At 42.4% G+C, this 18,769-nt stretch overlaps 1 protein-coding gene across 1 annotated transcript in view; it reads right to left on the reverse strand.

Annotated features, from left to right (window-relative positions):
* Positions 1 to 7,842: 7,842 nt before the first annotated feature.
* Positions 7,843 to 18,769, reverse strand: part of ncam2 (neural cell adhesion molecule 2) — a 1,072,172-nt gene continuing 1,061,245 nt past the window's right edge. Inside the window, exons 12-13 of the mRNA XM_048603020.1 lie at positions 8,218 to 8,391; positions 7,843 to 7,883 (exon numbers count right to left, since the gene is read on the reverse strand). Of these exons, the coding sequence (XP_048458977.1) occupies positions 7,843 to 7,883; positions 8,218 to 8,391 (215 nt within the window). The remainder of the gene's footprint in view (positions 7,884 to 8,217; positions 8,392 to 18,769) is intronic.

Below are 18,769 nucleotides of genomic sequence, written 5' to 3' on the forward strand. Positions count from 1 at the left end.
AGTGCCGCACTGTCGGAGGGTCAGTACTGAGGGAGTGCCGCACTGTCAGAGGGCCAGTACTGAGGGAGTGCCGCACTGTCGGAGGGTCAGTACTGAGGGAGCGCCGTACTGTCAGAGGATCAGTACTGAGGGAGGGCCGCACTGTCGGAGGATCAGTACTGAGGGAGTGCTGCACTGTCGGAGGATCAGTACTGAGGGAATGCCGTAGTGTTCGAGGATCAGTGCTGACGGGATGCTTCACTGTTGGAGGTGACATCTTAGGCTGAGATCTGTAATGGAGATGCTGTCTGCTCTCTCAGTTAGACAGAAAATGTTTAATTGTAATTTTTCAAAAAAAGAATGAGAGATATCACATGGTTATCTGGCTGATATCAACAATGGACATGAAAAAACTCTGGTCATTCTCATGTTGAAAACTGGTGTGCCAATAGATCTCTGCATTTTTTAACATTACTGTGCTAATGACACTACAAAAGTACATCATTGGGACACCACATACATTGTAAGTCTTTTTTCTTTCCTTCTTATTGGAACTATTATCTCAGGTGATCTTACATTTCTCTCTTGAAAAGAACGACCATCTTAAACCCTGGCCTAGTAGATATATTAAGTGTCAACTACATACAGTACAGGCCAGGGGATACAATAACATTTGAGTAGCATCAGGATTAAATGGGCTGAAGTATGCAAGAGCGAGGCTAATTCTGAAATAAGGAAGGCTAAGAGGAAGCATGAGTAAAAGATGGCAGGCTGCACTAAAACAAACAGTAAAATGTTCTTCAAACATCTTAATTGTAAAAGATTAGTGAAGGATAGAGTGGACGCCATAAGGGAACAAGCAGGGTAAGCTGCTCACTGACGCAAAGGGTATGGCAGAGAATGAGTACTTTGCTTCTATTTTTACCAAGTTTAAAAATGATGACGATGGCCTATTTGAAAATGTTGGTGTTGAGCAACTGAGCAGTATAGTGATGGATAAGGAAGAAGAGCTGAAAAGGATGGCAGCGCTCCAGGTAGAGAAGTCACCAGGAGTGGTTGGGATCCATCCAAGATTCCTGAAAAAGGTAAGAGTGCAAATTGTGGATCTACAAAGAAATTTTCCAATCCTCTCCAAACACAGGATTAGTCCTGGAGGAACCGGAAGATTGCAAGTGTGACACCATTGTTTTAGAAAGGGACAAAGGATAGCTCAGGAAGCTGCAGACCTGTCATTTTGCCATCAATAGTGGGAAATCTGATGGAGGCCATAATACAGCACAAGGTAAATACACACTTAGAGAAAAATAAGTTAATACTGGACAGTCAACATGGGTTTGTCAAGGGCAGGTCATGTCTGACAGATATAACTGAATTCTTTGATGAGTTGACACAAGCAGTGGATGAGGGTAGTGCTGTGGGTGTTGTATATTTGGACTTCCGGAAAGCATTTGATATGGTGCCACATGGCAGGTTGATTGGCAAATTAGAAATGTTTAGGATTGATGTGTCCTTGACAGCATGGATTAGAAGTTGGTTACAAGATGGGAAACAGAAGGTAGGTATAGATGGTCATTTCTCAGATTGAAGATGAATGGATAGTGATGTTTCCCAGGGATCGGTGTTGGCACCCTCGCTTTTTTTAATTTATATAACCAGTTCAGAGATGGGTATTAAGGGAAAAATCTCTAACTCTGCAGACAATACTAAGCTAGGGAGAGTACTGAATTGTGAGGATGATGCTGAGCGATTTCAGAGGGACATTGACAAGTTGGCCAAAGGGCAGACACCTGCCAGATGAATTTCAATGCAGAGAAATGTGAGGTAATGCATTTTGGTAGAAGAAGCGTGGAAGAACAACGCAGGCCCAATGGTGCAAGTTTTAATGGCGCACAGGAGCAGGCAGACCTTGGGGTTCACATTCTCTGAATTTGGTGAAGCAAGTTGATACAGTTGGTAAGTATGCTTATTGGATCTTTGGGTTTATATATAGGGGCATAAAAGCAAGGAATTGATGCTACACTTCTCGAAATCATTGGTCAGACCACATTTAGACTATTGTGTTTAGTTCTGGCATCTTACTTAAGCTCAGGAGCGAGCACAAAGGAGATTTACTGGAAAGATACCAGAAATGAGGGATTTTGCATAGAGAGAGAATAGAAAAATTGGGCTTATTCTCCTTGAAGCAGAGGTAAAACACCTTACTGAGATGTTCAAAATTATGAACAATCTTGACAGGGTAAAGGAGGATATTCTGTTTCCACTGGTTGGAATTTCAGTAACTAGGGGTCCCAATTTCAAGATTCTCAGCAAGAGAGCTAGGAGTGCGATGAGGAGAAACTTCTTTACTCCAAGAGTTGTTAGGATTTGGAATACACTGTCTGGGAGAGTGGCAGAGGTGGATTCCATAGGAGGTTTCAAAAGAGAACTGGATATGTATTTGAAAGTGATTAATTTAGAGGGCTACGGAGATGGGGCTAGAAAACAGAACTAGCTGGGTAGCTCTTATAGAAAACAGTACAGATGGGCTGAATGGCCTCCTTCTGTACTGCAACATTCAATGATTCTGTAAGTAGTCCTTGATTGAAACCTTTCTCTTGCTCTCATGCAAATGAAACAAAGAATTACGGAAAATGGAAATCTGAGACAAAAATAGAAGTGGTCAGTTTGGACTGGTTGCACCGAAAGGTTTGTTTCCATGCTGTATGACTCTATGACTCTATGGTGCTGTTTTGGACAACCTGTATTTTAAATAATAACATTACAATTTACACTGCTCCAAACGTAATAGCTTTGCAAAGTGTTGCAATTAGCATAAACACTCTTATATGCATCTTTAAATAGAAATCTAATTTTAAGTGATGCAAAATTGGAAAATTTATTAATTACAAAGGAACAAAATTAATCTATGCAGTCCTACAGGCTTGAAAATAAAATTAGAATTTTTCACAAACCCAAGGCATTCAGAAACATGGACTTTAATTTTGCTGTAGCAGACAGTTCATTAATGAGAGGTGCCCTTCCATATTTAGGTCTCTCCATACTTTTGTCCCAATCTTTTGATCTGAGTAATGTTCTCTGAAGGGCATACTGGACTCCTTGAAAGTCTCCACAAAATGATTGTTTGGGCATTTGCCCAGGAAGCTGAAAGTTTTTATGGATAATTATCCCATGTTTCCATAAACATCTACCACTCTAAATTTGAGTTGTTGGAGATTTCTGAGGGTTCCACAAGACTTTAGAGGATTAAAATCTGTTGGAACACCTGAGTGACTTATAAAGCTGACTCACTCTCCCAACATCTCTGGCTCACTACTTATTGCTTTCTTTTTATCTTGCAAGAGATCCCTCCCGATCCTGACCAAACACTCCCCCAACTCAACCCTTCTATCTCTGAGCTCACTATATATAAAACACGCTTCCTGATGTACCCTAACTCCTTACCCACCTACCTGGCACCCACCCACCGATCACTTCATTTTGTTAGCTGCCTGCCAACCTATCCCTTCATCCACTTAACAACCAGCTCAACCCCTCAACTTACCTGCTTTACAACCCTCTTGTCCACTAATCTCTACATCTTTATAATCTCTCCATTGGTTGGCAATGAGTCTTTCAGATGTGTGAACACTTCACTCACCTGAATGCAGTAAATCACAGAATTGTTACAGCATAGAGAGAGGCCATTGTTCTTGCATTTTTCTATCACCTTGCTCCAATCTCCTGCCTTTTCCCCATATACTTGTACAACATTTCCACCCAAATAACCTTCCAATGCCCATCTCCAATTGAACCTGTCTCCACTACATTCCCAGGCAACGAATTCTATACCCTAACTGCTTGCTAAGTGGAAAAGGTTTTCCTCACATCACCTTTGCTTTGCTTGTACATCAATTTAAAGCTATTTCCCCCTTGTTCTTTTTACTTTTATGAGGGGGAATAGCTTCTCCCTAACTATTTTGTCCAGCCTGCTCATGTTTTTAAAAACCTTGACCAAATCACCTCTCGGCTTACTTCTCTCCAAGGAGAATAATCCTTGACTACCCTCATCCCTGAAGTTTCTTATCCCTGGAACCAGTTTTGTCAATCACTTCTGCTCTCTCTCCAGTGCATTCACATCTTTAATAATGTGGTGCTCACAATTGTACACAATACTGCAGCTGAGGTTGAACAAGTGTTGTTTACAAGTTCAGCATCACCTCATTCCTCTCGTGCTCTGTGTAAAGAGTAAAAGGGAGGCATGGAATTTCCAGCTCTCTCCTAATGCTACATCACATGCATTCAGCTGGAATGAAGGCATAGCGTACATTTCTGAAGATTCTGACATCAGATGTTGGCCAGAAATGCAGTGCTCAGACACAACACAAGATAGAAATATAAATAATAGGTGTATTCAGCCCCTCGAGCCTGTACCACCATTCAATTGGATCATGGCCAATTTCAGTATCTCACTCCCACTTTCCCTCCATACCCCTTGATCCCTTTAGCTGCAAGGGCCACATTCAGCTCCCTCCTGAACATATCTAATGAACTGGCCCCAACAGCTTGCTGTGGAAGAGAATTCCACAGGTTCCCAACTCTCTGAGTGAAGAAAGTCTTCCTCATCTGAGTCCTGAATGGCTTACCCCTTATTCTTGGGCAGTGACCCCTAGTTCTGGACTTCCCCAACATCAGGAACATTCTTCCTGTATCTAGCCTGTCCAGTCCCATCAGAACCTTAAATCTTCTGATGAGATCCCCCTTGTTCTTCTGAATTCCAGTGTGAGAGCTGTAATCCGATGGAGACTGGAGCTTTTGGGTGTCAAGTGGGGAACTGTTAACAATGTAATGAGAGAAAGAGTGTATTTGGGAGCTGAGTGAGCAGGGCAACTGACTGGCTATCTCCCAAAGGATCTGATGGAAGCATTGTGAACTAGTAATGTAGGGGACTGAACAGGCAATGGCCTGGACAGTCTGCAGAGTGGCAATCACAGTCAGATTGCCATCCTACTCCAATTTCCTTACATAAGGATTGAGCTCAACATAGGGAATTCTGATCCAGAACATAAGACCATAAACAATAGAAGCAGAAGTGGGCCATTTGGCCCATCAAGTCTGTCCTACCGCTTGATCATGGCTGATATGTTTCTCTACCCCATTCTCTTGCTTTCTCCCTATAACCCTTGATCAGTTTACTAACCAAGACTCCTTCAGGAGTGAGAAGGCACACCAGAAGTCAAATTGATGGGTAAGCAAGGGGAGTGCCTCCTTACTGTTATTTACCCCACAAAAGACATAGCATAAATAGACTTTTCTGTTGTCTTGTATCTCATTGTCCCAAATGGGATGCCTGGTGGGAATACCTATAAAACTGTGATGCAGAATCAACTCTTTGGCTGTAAAAACAAAAAACTTGTGTACACAATGAGGATGTGAAAGGTCCTTAAATGAATGTACGTTCTTGTTTTAACCTTACTTTAACAAATCCGCCTGTACCTGCAGGATAGTCAGGTGATATCACACACTCTCTCCTTTGCAGCAGCTAATGCGCTCTGTGCCAGCTCGGTATCAGTTAAGTGATAGATGACTTAGTGTAGGGTGAAGAGATGACACAATATGGAGCTGGAGGAACACAGCTGGCCGGGCAGCATCAGAAGAGCAGGAAAGTTGACATTTCAGGTCAGGACCCTTCTTCCCACCCTGCAACATCAACTTTCCTGCTCCTCTGATGCTGCCTGGCCTGCTGTGTTCCTCCAGCTCCACACTGTGTTATCTTTGACTCCAGCAGCTGCAGTTCTTACTATCTCTAGTACAGGGTGAAGTTGTGGGTGTTGGGGGGGAATGGGTCCTGAACCAGGGAAGGTGCAGTGTTGTTAAAATTGAATCAGAGATAGTAGGAACTGCAGATGCTGGAGAATCTGAGACAACAAGGTGCAGGGCTGGATGAACAGAGCAGGCCAAGCAGAATCATAGGAGCAGAAAGGCTGACGTTTCGGGCCTAGACCCTTCATCAGAAAAGCCTGATGATGCTGCTTGGCCTGCTGTATTCATCCAGCCCTGCACCTTGTTGTCAAGGTGCAGTGTTGTGTCTGACAGGGGATAGGGTGCTTAAGGTCTGACACTGGGAGACCAGGCTGACATTGGTGTGGTATCATCCATGGTGCTATCAGGCCAGCAGGGAAGCTGGTATTAGGTTCCACAGCAGGGGAAGGGTTGGCTTAATCCTTATGTAAGGATATTGGAGTAGGATAGCAATCTGACTGTGATTGCCACTCTTCAGACTGTCCACTGGTGAGGATTGAGATTATTTTGGATCTGATGGTAGCTGCCAGACCAGCATTGGAGAGGAGTTTTGTGTCCCAGGGTGGTGTACGTGGTCATGTTAGTCTGTGGGATTCCGTTCTGGGGAAAAGGTAATGGTCAGTGATCCAGGGGCTATCCATGTCAATTAAAGTGAGTGTCAAAAACCACAATAATCTCCTCAGAAAACAGACACAGGATACAACCGATAGAGTACCCTTCATTGCCCAGAACTTCCCCGGAGCGGAGAAACTATGCCATGTTCTTCGCAGCCTTCAACATGTCATCGATGATGACGATGAGCATCTCGCTATGATCATCACTAAGCCTCCACTTCTCGCCTTCAAACAAATGCCAAACCTTAAACAGACCATCACTCACAGCAAACTACCCAGCCTTCAGGACAACATCGATCACAACACCACACAACCCTGTCATGGAAATCTCTGTAAGACATGCTCGATCATCAACATAGATACTACCATCACACATGGGAACACCACCCACCACGTGCACGGCAGATACTCATGTGACTCGGCCAAAATTGTCTATCTCATACACTGCAGGCAAGGTTGCCCTGAGGCATGGTACGTTGGTGAGACCATGCAGATACTACAACAATAGATAAATGGACACTGCGTAACAATCACTAGACAGGAATGTTCCCTTCCAGTCGGGGGACACTTCAGTGGTCAAGGACATTCAGCCTCCGAACTTCAGGTAAGTGTCCTCCAAGGTGGCATTCGAGATACACAACAACACAGAATCGCCGAGCAGAAACTGATAGCCAAGTTCCGTACCCATGGAGACGGCCTCAACCGTGATCTTGGGTTCATGTTGCACTACATGTGACCCCACCACACTGTTCTGTATCTGTAAAATCTTCCTTACTGTCCTGTTTTGTCACCATCACCGGGATATATTGTTATGATCTCTCTCCCTTAATTAGTTTGTACAGTTTTGGATGACATATTATTTTGGTTAGACCCTCGGCATGCGACTCTTATACCTATCATGCTATTCCAGTCATTTGGTTTGTCTCCAGCACCACCTTATTTTTAATTTTGTGTAATTACCTCTCCGCATCATTTCATCCAATTATAGGTCATTCTTTTGCTTGTAATTCAGCTGTTGACACTTTACTCACACCGTCTGACACTTCAGATCACCTGCAGGGACTTATTATTCGACACTCCACTCACACCATTTGTATGATCTTTTGATTTCTCTGCCCATAAATTCTGTGCCTGTGTGCTTCTCTCTCACTGCACCTGGCAAAGGGGTTATGCTCTGAAAGCTTATGATTTCAAATAAACCTATTGTTAACCTGATGTCGTGTGACTTCTGACTTTGTCGACCCCAGTCAAACACTAACCCCTCCACATCATGTCAAAGGTTGGGTATGGAATGAGAAATAGAGAGAGTTGAGGAAAAGTACAATTAGATTTTGAGAGCAAGGTAAAGGAAAAGTATATTGCATTGAAAAGAGAGTACATTGACTGTACCATCAACACAACAGGAGGACAAGTCCTTATTTACTCTGAGCTCTCTATGAAACCCAAGGCTTGCACATTGAAACTGTGTCGGCTAACAGTCGTTTAGCATTCTTGAAATTACATCAAAGAATGCTACAATACAGAAAGAGAATAATTAACCACATTCTATGTGTCATTCCTTTGGAAGAAAAAACTCTAATTAGAGTCACTCTCCTGTTCTTCTTCCATAGTCCTGCAAATGTCTGCCCTTCATATTTAACCAATTCCTTTCTGAAAATCACAACTCAATCTGCTTCCCTCATCCTTTAGGTAGTCATTCCAAACAGTAACAACTCGTTACACATCAAAATGATTGTCATCTTGCCTCTCGTTCTTTTGCCAATCACCTTAGATCTGGCTGCTGCTGCAGAAATCAGTTTCTATTTGACTTTGATACAATCCCGCGCATTGTGTTCCAGTCACTTACTTTGACTCCCATTGGAATTCACTGTTTTCCAATCTCCTGAATCTGCTTCGTTGACTTCCACTTGGTAGTGATGAATTGGGACACCGCCGTGAGAATCAGGCTTGGTGAAGGAGATTCTTGCAATTGTCTGTGATACAGCCAGGACTCTCAACCCATATGGACGGGAGGGAACAGCTGTCAAGAAAGAACCCACACCATTATGTGTCAGCAATAGTGACGGGAAAACTCCGAGAGACAAAATCAAATCTGCACCAAATTACAACTTTCCAATCTCTGCAGCATCTTCCACTATGATTACTTTCTTCATTAGTCTGCTTCAGTATTTGCAAAGCAGTCAAAATGTTCAGGCATAGATCAGTGGGTAGTGGTCTGAGGCAGAAAGTGGTGGGCTCAATCCCCACCCTGGAGCTACAGAACAATTTCTAGACTGACATTTTAGTGAAATCAGCATTGTTGGAGGCGCTGCCTTTCAACAGGGAGAGGAGGTGGACATGTCAGTGCACTAATAATCCAAATCCCAGCCTAATGCCCTGGGGACAAACATTCAAATCTCACCATAAGAGCAAGGATTCAATTTGCAGAATCTGGAACTAAAAATGCAATATTAAGTTGACCATGAATCATTCATTGTTACCTGGTTCACATATTCCCTCTGGGGAATGAAGTCTGGTCTTCATGTGTCTGCGGTCCTACATCAATGTGGTTGACCCTTAAACTGTGAACGACCTAGCAAGGCATTCAATTGTTGAGGCAGCTGCATTTTTCTTTTGAAAATCGCTCACCTATCACCCAAATCCAATGAAAGAATATGAAGGTGTTTCATTTCTCTAGCTGGAGAGAACGTGACAGATACTGTGAAACTATTTGATGGGTAAGTAAGGAGAATGCTTTCTGACTGATGTTTATCCTACACCAGACACGATGAAAGTAGACTTCCCTTTTGTCCTTTATATCATTGCCACAAGTGGGATCTTGTTGTGCATCAATTGCCTGATGATAGCACCTATAAAACTATAATGCAAAATCATCTTTACGATGATGTGAAAGGTCCTGAAATGAATGTGCGTTCTTGCTTAGATCTATTGGTTAATGTGATCAGTATATAATTCAAGTAACTGAATGGGTATTTGAGAAGATTGTCACTGGAGAATGAACTGACACATCTGTAGTTGCTGTCAGTCTTAGTAAATGGCTCTTCCTTTGCTTTATCATCAACAATAACTTACGTTCATACAGCTTCCTTAATGCAGAAATGTCCCTAGGCACTTTACAGAAGCGTAGTCAGACAAAAATGAATGCTAAACCGACAAAGGAAATATTACCAGTGATGGCTGCAATGCTTTTCATGCTGATCCTATATTTATACCTTTCTATATTGATTCCACAAGTGAAAACTACCTTTAATAATTTGTACTCTCAAATTACACAGTGATACAGTGCAAGCATTCAGCTGATCAGACTTGTATCATCTCTCTGAGTTACTTAATTAGTCTCTTCCCTACTGCTCTTTCCCTGTAATATTTTACCCATTCATTCAATTTGATCATTCAAAGTTACCATTGAATCTCCTGGACCTGTCCTTTCCTGATCATAAGAAACCCTTTTGTAGTTCTTAAGCTACTTTTGGGATTGCCCTTGGATGCTCCTGCTCTAATATGGTGATGTGAAGCTATTTTTTTTCTTTGTTGTTCTGAGCTGACGCTTATGAAGTTTATTAAATAATGTGTCTTAGATGGTACCAGGCTGTACTTGCAACACTGATAGATGCAAGGATTTATAGAGTGTGGAAACAGATTGTGACACATGTGTCGAATGAACTGGAAATGCAACACTTTTAAAATTACTTCTCCAGTTATACTCCACATTGACCTTCAGCAGTAATTGATGTCGCTGATTTCATTATGATTTGATTACACTTCTTTTCTCATTTTATCCTGAAAGCAAGTTATAAGGACACAAATATCAATTCCCCTGTCAGCCACGCTGCAGTTTGGTTGATTGCAGTCTACCATCCACAAAAGGCTTCCACGCTTGTTGCCTCTGTGACATGTTCTGTGGACTATCTCGAAGTCAGTGTTGCTCTGTAAAGTGACTGTAAAAGCATTTTTCTGCTGGAAACAGACATGAGATTCTTTAGTTCTTCACAGTCACAAAATAACAAGTTGATGATCAGTCTTAGGGTCTGAACACTCTATATTCTGCATATATGGAATCCAGTAACATGTTGTGTGAAAATAAGGAGATTATCATCAAACTACTTTGCATTGGGCTTTCCACTGGTGTCACTGCACCTGAACCTTTATTGAAGATTTGCAATGACAACAGGCGAGCAATATTTTGAGAATCAGTGAGAATTTTGAGACCCTACTTCTTTGGAACACTTAATATTGGGCCATTATTTGAGAGTAACACATTTTGACAAAGTAAATAAGAAGGAAAAGGCTCCCTTTTTCAGTTCTCCCCTTTTAGAGGTGCTTATTCTTCTGACCATTGATCTCATTGCTCCCTGTGGGATCTTGCTCTGCATATATTTCCTGCCACATTTCCTCCATTGCAACTATGACCTCACTTCAAAAGTAACTAATTGCTTTAAAGCACTTTGAAATGTCTGAAGAAGGGTCACTGGAATCAAAATGTTAACTCTGCTTTCTCTCCACGGATGCTTCCAGACCTGCTGAGTTTCTCCAGCAATTTCTGTTTTTGTTTGTTTGAAATGCCTTACAGTTATAAAAGGTGCTGGTTTATTTTATTGTTGTGTTAGGTTGTGAAAAGATGGAGAAGGGAAAATATGAAGAGAAATATTCAACTGAACTGCATAGTTGGGTAATGGCGTGGACTGAATCACCTTTCATTTGTATGGGAGGGATAGTGAAGTCGTGGTATTGTTGTTGGGCTAGTAATCCAGAGGTTTGGTAATGTCCTGGGAATCTTGGTTCAAGTCCTGCCACGATAAATGGTAGAATTCAATAAAAAAAATCAAGATTAAACATCAAATGATGACTGTTGTTCAGTGTGATAAAAAATTCCATAATTCATTACAGAAGAAAAACTATCATGCTTAACTTTGTCCGCTCTGCATTCATTCTACTGATTGGCTATTAATAGTCCTCTGAAAGGCGCTGCAAGCTACTCAGTTATATCAACATATAGAAAGCCTCAAAAAAGGAATCATCTGGTGTTGACTAAGGTACCAGAAATACCAATGACAAACTCAGCCTAGCAAAGAGCTGATAATAGGGCAAACATTGGAAGAGTTGCCTCATAGATCAGTTGGGTAACTGATTCTGACGGAATCATACACAAGCATTACCATCTTTGCAGGATAAATCCAGCAGAGGATGTGGCACAATAATATGCAGGTGGGGGAGAATTATCTTGGGAGTCCTTAATATTGACTTGGGGCACCATGAAGTCTCATGGTATCAGGTCAAACAACAGCAAAAGAACCTTTTGGTGATTACTACATACAGGACATCAATGCAATTGTTCTGCTGGATTGTGTCCAAGTTCCAACCATCATTAACTGCTTTATCAATTACCCCTCTTGCCACCATAATGTCAGAAGTGGAAATGTTGCTGAAGATTGCACAATGTTTAGTACCATATTGCTCCTCAGATACTGAAGCAGCTCAAGTTTATATGCAGCAAGATATGGGCAATTTCCTGATTTGGCTGACAAGAAGAAAATAACATTTTTGCCCACAAGTGCCAGGTAATGAATACCTCCCATAGGAGAGACTCTAACCATTACCCTTTGACAATCAACAGCTTTGCCATCACTGAATCCCCAAATATTGATTTCCTTGGAGTTTACATTTCCGAGAAACTGATCTGAACTAGACATATAAAGGAAGAATGCAAGATTATACTTTGAATATCTAAAAGGGAAGCGAGAGGCAGGGGCGGACATTCGGCCACCAGAAAAAGATGTTGGAAAAGTAGTAATGGAAAACAATGAAATGGTGAAGGAACTGAATAGGTAGATACCAGCAGCGCACAGAACTTTAAGAGAGTCGGGGGCAGAGGTGAACATAGAACACAGAATATAGAACATGGAACATAGAACATAGAGCAGTACAGCACAGTACAGGTCCTTTGGCCCACGATGTTGTGCTGACCTATTATTCTACTAAAATGAATCAACCCTGCATACCCTACCTTTTACTATCCTCCACGTGCCTATCCAAAAGTCGCTTAAAAGTCTCCAAAGTAACTGACTCCAGTACCACTGCCGGCAGCGCATTCCACACGCCCACCACTCTCAGTGTGAAGAACCTACCTCTGACATCTCCCCTATACCTTCCTCCAATCACCTTAAAATTATGCCCCCTCGTAATAGTCATTGCAGTGCAGTGGTCATCAATAAGGAGAAGGTGCAGGCTAAGCTGAAATGTCTGAAGGTGGATAAATATCCTGGATCAGATGGAATAGACCCCAGAGTTCTGAAGGAGACAGCTAAGGAGATTGTGGAGGCATTAGAGGTGATCTTTCAGGAATCACTGGACTTAGGGAGGGTCCCAGTAGACTGGAAAATGGCTAATGTAAATCCCCTATTAAGAAGGGGGGGCAGAAGACGGGAAACTATAGGCCTCTTAGCCTGACCTTGGTCATTGGCAAGATTTTGGTGTCCCTTATAAAGGATGAGATTGTGGAGTACTTGGAAGTGCGTGGTAAAATAAGGCTGAGTTAGTGCAGCTTCATCAAGGGGAGGTCATGCCTGACAAATCTATTAGAATTCTTTGAGGAAGTAATGAAGAAATCAGACAAAGGAGAGCCAGTGGATGTGATTGATTAAGAGCCCATGGTGTCAGAGGCAAGGTACTGGCATGGACAGAGGATTGGCTGACTAGCAGAAGGAAGTGAAGCCGGGATAATGAGGTTTTATCAGGATGGCAACTGGTGATAAGTGGAGTTCCACAGGAACCATTTTGGGACCATAACTATTCACATTATATATTTACGAACTGGATGAAGGAACTGAGGGCATTGTTGCTACGTTTGCAGATGACACAAAATGGGTGAAGGACAGGTAGTCTTGAGGAAGTGGAGTATCTGTAGGAGGACTTGGACTTGCTAGGAGAGTGGGCAATGAAGTGATACAATAAATTGAATACAATGTGGGAAAGTGTGAGATAATGCACTTTGGTAAGAAGAATAGAGGCAGGGACTATTTTGTAAACGGGGAAAGGCTTCGGATATCTGAAGCGCAAAGAGACATGGAGTCCGAATTCAGGATTCTCTTAAGACTGACATGCAGGTTCAGTTGGCAATTAGGAAAGTAAATGCAATGTTAGCATTCATTTTGAGAGGGCTGGATTAGAAGAGCAGAGATGTGCTGCTGAGGTTATATAAGGCTCTGATAAGACCGCATTTGGAATACTATGAGCAGTTTTGGGCTTCATATCTAAGGAAGGATGTGCTGGCATTGGAGGGATCCAAAGGAGGTTTACAAGAATGATCCCAGAAATGAAGGGCTTGTCATATGAGGAGTGGCTGAGGACTCTGATTCTGTCGTCAACGGAGTTTAGAAGGATAACACAGATGTTATTGGAACTTACAGGATACTGAGAAGGTTGGATAGAGTGGACGTGGAGAAGATATATCCACTAGTAGGAGAGACTAGGACCCGAGGGCACAGCCTCAAAGTGAGGGGTCGACCCTTTACAACTGAGATGAGGAGAAATTTCTTCAGCCAAAAGGATAGTGAATTTATAGAAATCATTGCCACAGAGGGCTGTGGAGATCATGTCTTTGCGAATATTTGAGACAAGAGATAGATAGGTTCTTGATTATTAAGAGGATCAAGGGTTATGGGGGAGAAGGCCGGAGAATAGACAACAATAGACAAGAAGCTTGGCACCATGCAGGACAAAGTGGCCTCCTTGATTGGCATTACATCCACAATCATTCATTCTCTCCACCACTGATCCTTAATAACAGTAACATACACTACCTGCAAGATGTGCTGCTGAAATTCATCAAAGATCCTTCGACAGCACCTTCCAAACCAACAATCATGGTCATCTAGTCAGACATACGCAGCAGATACATGAGAGGAAGTTCCCCTCCAAGTCACTCACCATCTTGACTTGAAAATAAATCAGTTTCCGTACTTCACTGGGTCAAAATCCTGGAATTCCTGCCCCAAAAGCGTTGTGAGTGTACTTACACCAAAAGTTGAGCAATGGTTCAAGAAGGCAACTCACCTTCTCAAGGGCAACTAGGGATGAGCAATTAATGCTGGTCCAGCCAGCCATGTCCACATAACCCAAACAGTGTAAAAACAGGCCATTCAGCCCTTCCAGTCCACACCAACCCTCCAAAGCTCATCCCACCCAGACCCACCTCTCTGCCCTATCCCTGGTTCTCCCATGGCTAACCACGTAGCCGATATATCCCTGAACACTACAGGTAATTTAGCATGGCCAATCCATCTAAGCTGCACATCTTTGGACTGTGGGAGGAAACCGGAGAACCCAGAGTAAACCAATGCAGACACAGGACGAATGTGCAAACGCCACACAGACAGTTACCCAAGGGTGGAATATCAAACCTGGGTCCCTGGTGCTGTGAGGCAGCAGTGCTAACCACTGAGCCACCGTTCCATGCCTTGAATGCGTTAACAAAACCCCTGTCCAACATTTCTTCTGCACACGCTGTCAAACATTGGGTCCCATTCCAGCAACATTATGTTTTAAAATTCTTTGCCCCATTCAAAATCATTCCATAGCTTTACTCTTCCCTATCTTAGCTCCTTACAGCCCTCAGACAGATATTTGTAATGTTCCAATTCTGGCTCCTTCTGCATCTTTCACTCTTTGCCCCATGACTGTGTATTATAACTTTAGATACTGAGGCTGAAAGCTCTAAATTTCTCTCACTTTGGCTCCTGTCACGGTTTTCTCTCAGCGCTTCTGCGGAGAGCGAAACAGAGTTAAAGCTTCGAGTCTAGTCTGACTCTTCTTCAGAACTCTACTTCTTTTGAATACATCTATTCTTCTGAACCACATCTGCTCTTGTGAATCATCTGTCGATATCTTTACCACATTAAAGATTCTGTGAGTGCACTGTTTGTGGTATTGAGATGGACAGCCTCTACAATGGACAGGCAATTCATTCTGACAGGATGCTGAGCAGGCCACGTTGAACATCATACCCAGTCTGTTCATTCCATCATTCAAACAGTGACATTTGAATGGAATTGAAATATGTAATGAGCACAGGCTCATTTTTCAATACCTCTGCTTTCTGAATGAACAAGAAATATATATACATTTGAATAGACAGAGTGATCTTGTTTCTTATTTACAACATGCTTTTTCTTAAAAACAGTAGCTTTATTTCCTTTGTGATAGAGTGGAGAACTTCAGCCACATGTCATCCTTTGAGTCAATTCACTTGTGCACTTCTCGAACATATGTATTGACCTCTTTAAACTACAGAAAGGACAGAAAACAAGATGCTCCCAGTACTATGAGTTGTGATGGATATACATATATAGTAAAGGACAGAGAGGGGGAAGATTTTTTTTGCAGTGAGATCAAAAAATCTCACTGCAAGATGAGATTTGCAGTGGTACTGTAAGAATTTTCTTGATCAGCACATTTTCAACATCACAGCTTGTTTTGGCTCTGTATTTTGTGAATGAGGTGAGTCATCCTTCTTTCTCTTCCAAGGTAGTACCTTAGGATTAAGGATTTGTTTCCACTGCGGTTCAATGGGTTCTGAGATGGTTGATAAGTCCAATGCATGATCTGCAAAATCTACCACTCGCGGGGCAGGTGCGCTTGAAGGGTTGTGTAGAAGAGATGTTTAGGATAAAAAGAAGAAGAAAAGAAAGATGCTGTCGAAACTCAGCAGGTTTGGCAGCATCTGTAAAAAGAGAAAAACAGAGCTAACATTTCGAGTCCAACATGACTCCTCTTCAGAAGAGTTCTGAAGAAGAGTCGTACTGGACTTGAAACGTTAACTCTGTTTCTCTCTCCACAGATGCTGCCAAACCTGCTGAGTTTCTCCTGCATTTTCTGTTTTGATTTCAGAATACAAGCAGTATTTTATTTTTATTTAAAATGTTTGGAGGTTTCTGCTCTTCCTCCAATGCTTTGTCTTAGTCCCTGCGTCTTTCCTGACAAAATCTCTCAATGGGTCAGCTGCCTTTCTGAGTGAACCATTACAATCGCCAAAGGTCATTGATATGAAGCAAATGGCAAAATGGCCAACAATGACAGGAAGGGCAGCTTTCATAAGCAACAAGTGATTGGCATCTGCAATGCATTGTCATAGGGTCAAGAGGAAGCAAATTCAGTCCTACCTTTTCAAAGGGGATTGGATACGCATGCTCAGTGCTTAGCACTGCTGCCTCACAGCACCAGGGTCCTGGGTTCGATTCCAATCTCGAGCAACTGCCTGACTGGAGTTTACATGTTCTCCCCGTGTCTGTGTAGGTTTCCTACCATAGTCCAAAGTTGTGCAGGTTAGGTGGACCGGCCCTGCTAAACTGCACATAGTATCTAGGATGTGCAGGCTAGATGGATTAGCCATGGGAAATGCAGGGTGACAGGGACAGGGTAGGTGGGTGGGTCTGAGTGGGATGCTCTTCAGAGGGTTGATGTGGACACAATGGGCCGAATGGCCTGTTTCCACACTGTAAAGATTCGATGATTCTAAGAACCCACAAGAAAGGAAATATTTGTGAGACTGTAGGGGGAAGGCTGGAAAGTGGGACTGCCAGATCGCAGACAGCTGGTGCTGATACAATTAAATGAATGATATTCTTGCAATGTTGTAACCATTCTATCATTCAGCGGTTTTCAGCTCCTGCCCTCTACAGTCGGGAGAATTGTCTTACAGCACAGTCAGCCCCTCATCGCTTGGTCCATCGGCCTGATGAATATAAGGTCAAGTGAATGTCTGAGATTTCACTGCATGGGTGAACAGCTTCTCCACGGATCATCGAAGGTAATTTAGATCGCTGTGTCTGGGCAATTCATCCATGTTTTTTGATGGCATGTCAAGTGCACAAATCTGTAGAACATGAACCCAGTACTATCCTATCGCTCAGCAAAACCCACTGAAGGTTTCTTTTCATGCGAGTATGCTTTGAATCAGAGAAAATTACTTGATCGTAAGAAATAACTTCATAAGGGGAGGAGATGACCAAGTGGTATTATCACTGGACTGTTAGAGGCCTAGATAATGTTCTGAACACTCAGGTTTGAATTCCACCAGGGCAGGCGGTGGAATTTGAATTCAATAAATGAGTAGTATGTAGGCCTGACCAGGTAAGGATGGCAGTTTCCTTCCCTAAAGGACATTAGTGAGCCAGATGGGTTTTCATGACAATTGATTCACTGTCATTGTTAGACTCTTAATTCCCAATATTTTATTGAATTCAAATTCCACTATCTGCCTTAGCAGGATTGGAACCCAGGTCCCCAGAGTGTTACCTGGCTGTCTGGGTTAACAGTCCAGCACTATTACCACTAGGCCATCGCCTCCCCCATCCCTCTCATCTAGGAATCTCTTCACTACAGCCTCCAAACTTATAGACTCCATACAGTTTGCTTTTACTGTCTTCACAATGTCTACAAACAGGACTGCCTGGGCACACCCATTGTTTCTGCCTTCTCTTGCCTGACAGAATTTACCTCTTCCTATCTCAACTTGATTTTTATTCTCTCCTTCTCTAGTCCTTTTAAAAAAGTTCTGAAGAAGGGACATAGGACTCAAAATATTAACTCTGTTTCTCTCTTCACTGATGATGCCAGAGCTGCTGAGTTTCTTTAGCAATTTCTGTTTTTCAGGGACAAAGTCAGGCTCATTACAATTCTTCAGACAACATTTGGAGTACTGTGTTCAGTCTGAGTGTCTTATTTAAGGAAAGCTGGTAAAGCCTTGGACAGAGTGCAAAAAAAATTCACTGCAATGATACAAGGAATTAAGGCTTTGAGAAATTAAGCTTAGTCTTCTCAAAGCAGAGAAGATTAAGAGGTGACCTCATTGAGGCTTTCAAAATTATAGAAAATATTGACAGGGTAAAGAAGGATATTTTGTTTTCACTAGTTGGTGTGTCAATAACCTGGGAGCTAGGAGTGAGACGAGGAGAAACTTATTGACCCAGAAAGTTGTTAGGGTTTGGCAAGAGCTGTCTGGGAGAGAGTGGGAGGCAGATTTCAGAGGAGGTTTCAAAGGAGAGTTAGATATATATTTGAAAGTGATGAATTTCAAGGGCAAAGGAGATAGAGCTGGAGAATGCAACTAGCTCGGTAGCTCCATCTGAAGCCAGTGCTGATACAATGGCCCGAATGTCGTCCTTCTGTACTGCAAAAGTCTATAATTCTAACATCCTGCAGAGATGCTAGTTGTTAGATTTCCTACTAGGAAATTCATGCTACAGCCTGGTAATTGAGTAAAAACCTAGCTGGAAAATAAATTTAATTGGGAATAAAATGGAGCACTTCACTCATCCGGTCCTGTAAATTAGTTTTGTAAAGCAAGAATATTTGATTTACGCCTCCAATTCTTGGACTCCATCTATCGTCCAGACAAGTGT

This window comes from Rhincodon typus, chromosome 11 (genome assembly GCF_021869965.1).
Source record: "Rhincodon typus isolate 14 chromosome 11, sRhiTyp1.1, whole genome shotgun sequence".
NCBI lineage: Eukaryota > Metazoa > Chordata > Chondrichthyes > Orectolobiformes > Rhincodontidae > Rhincodon > Rhincodon typus.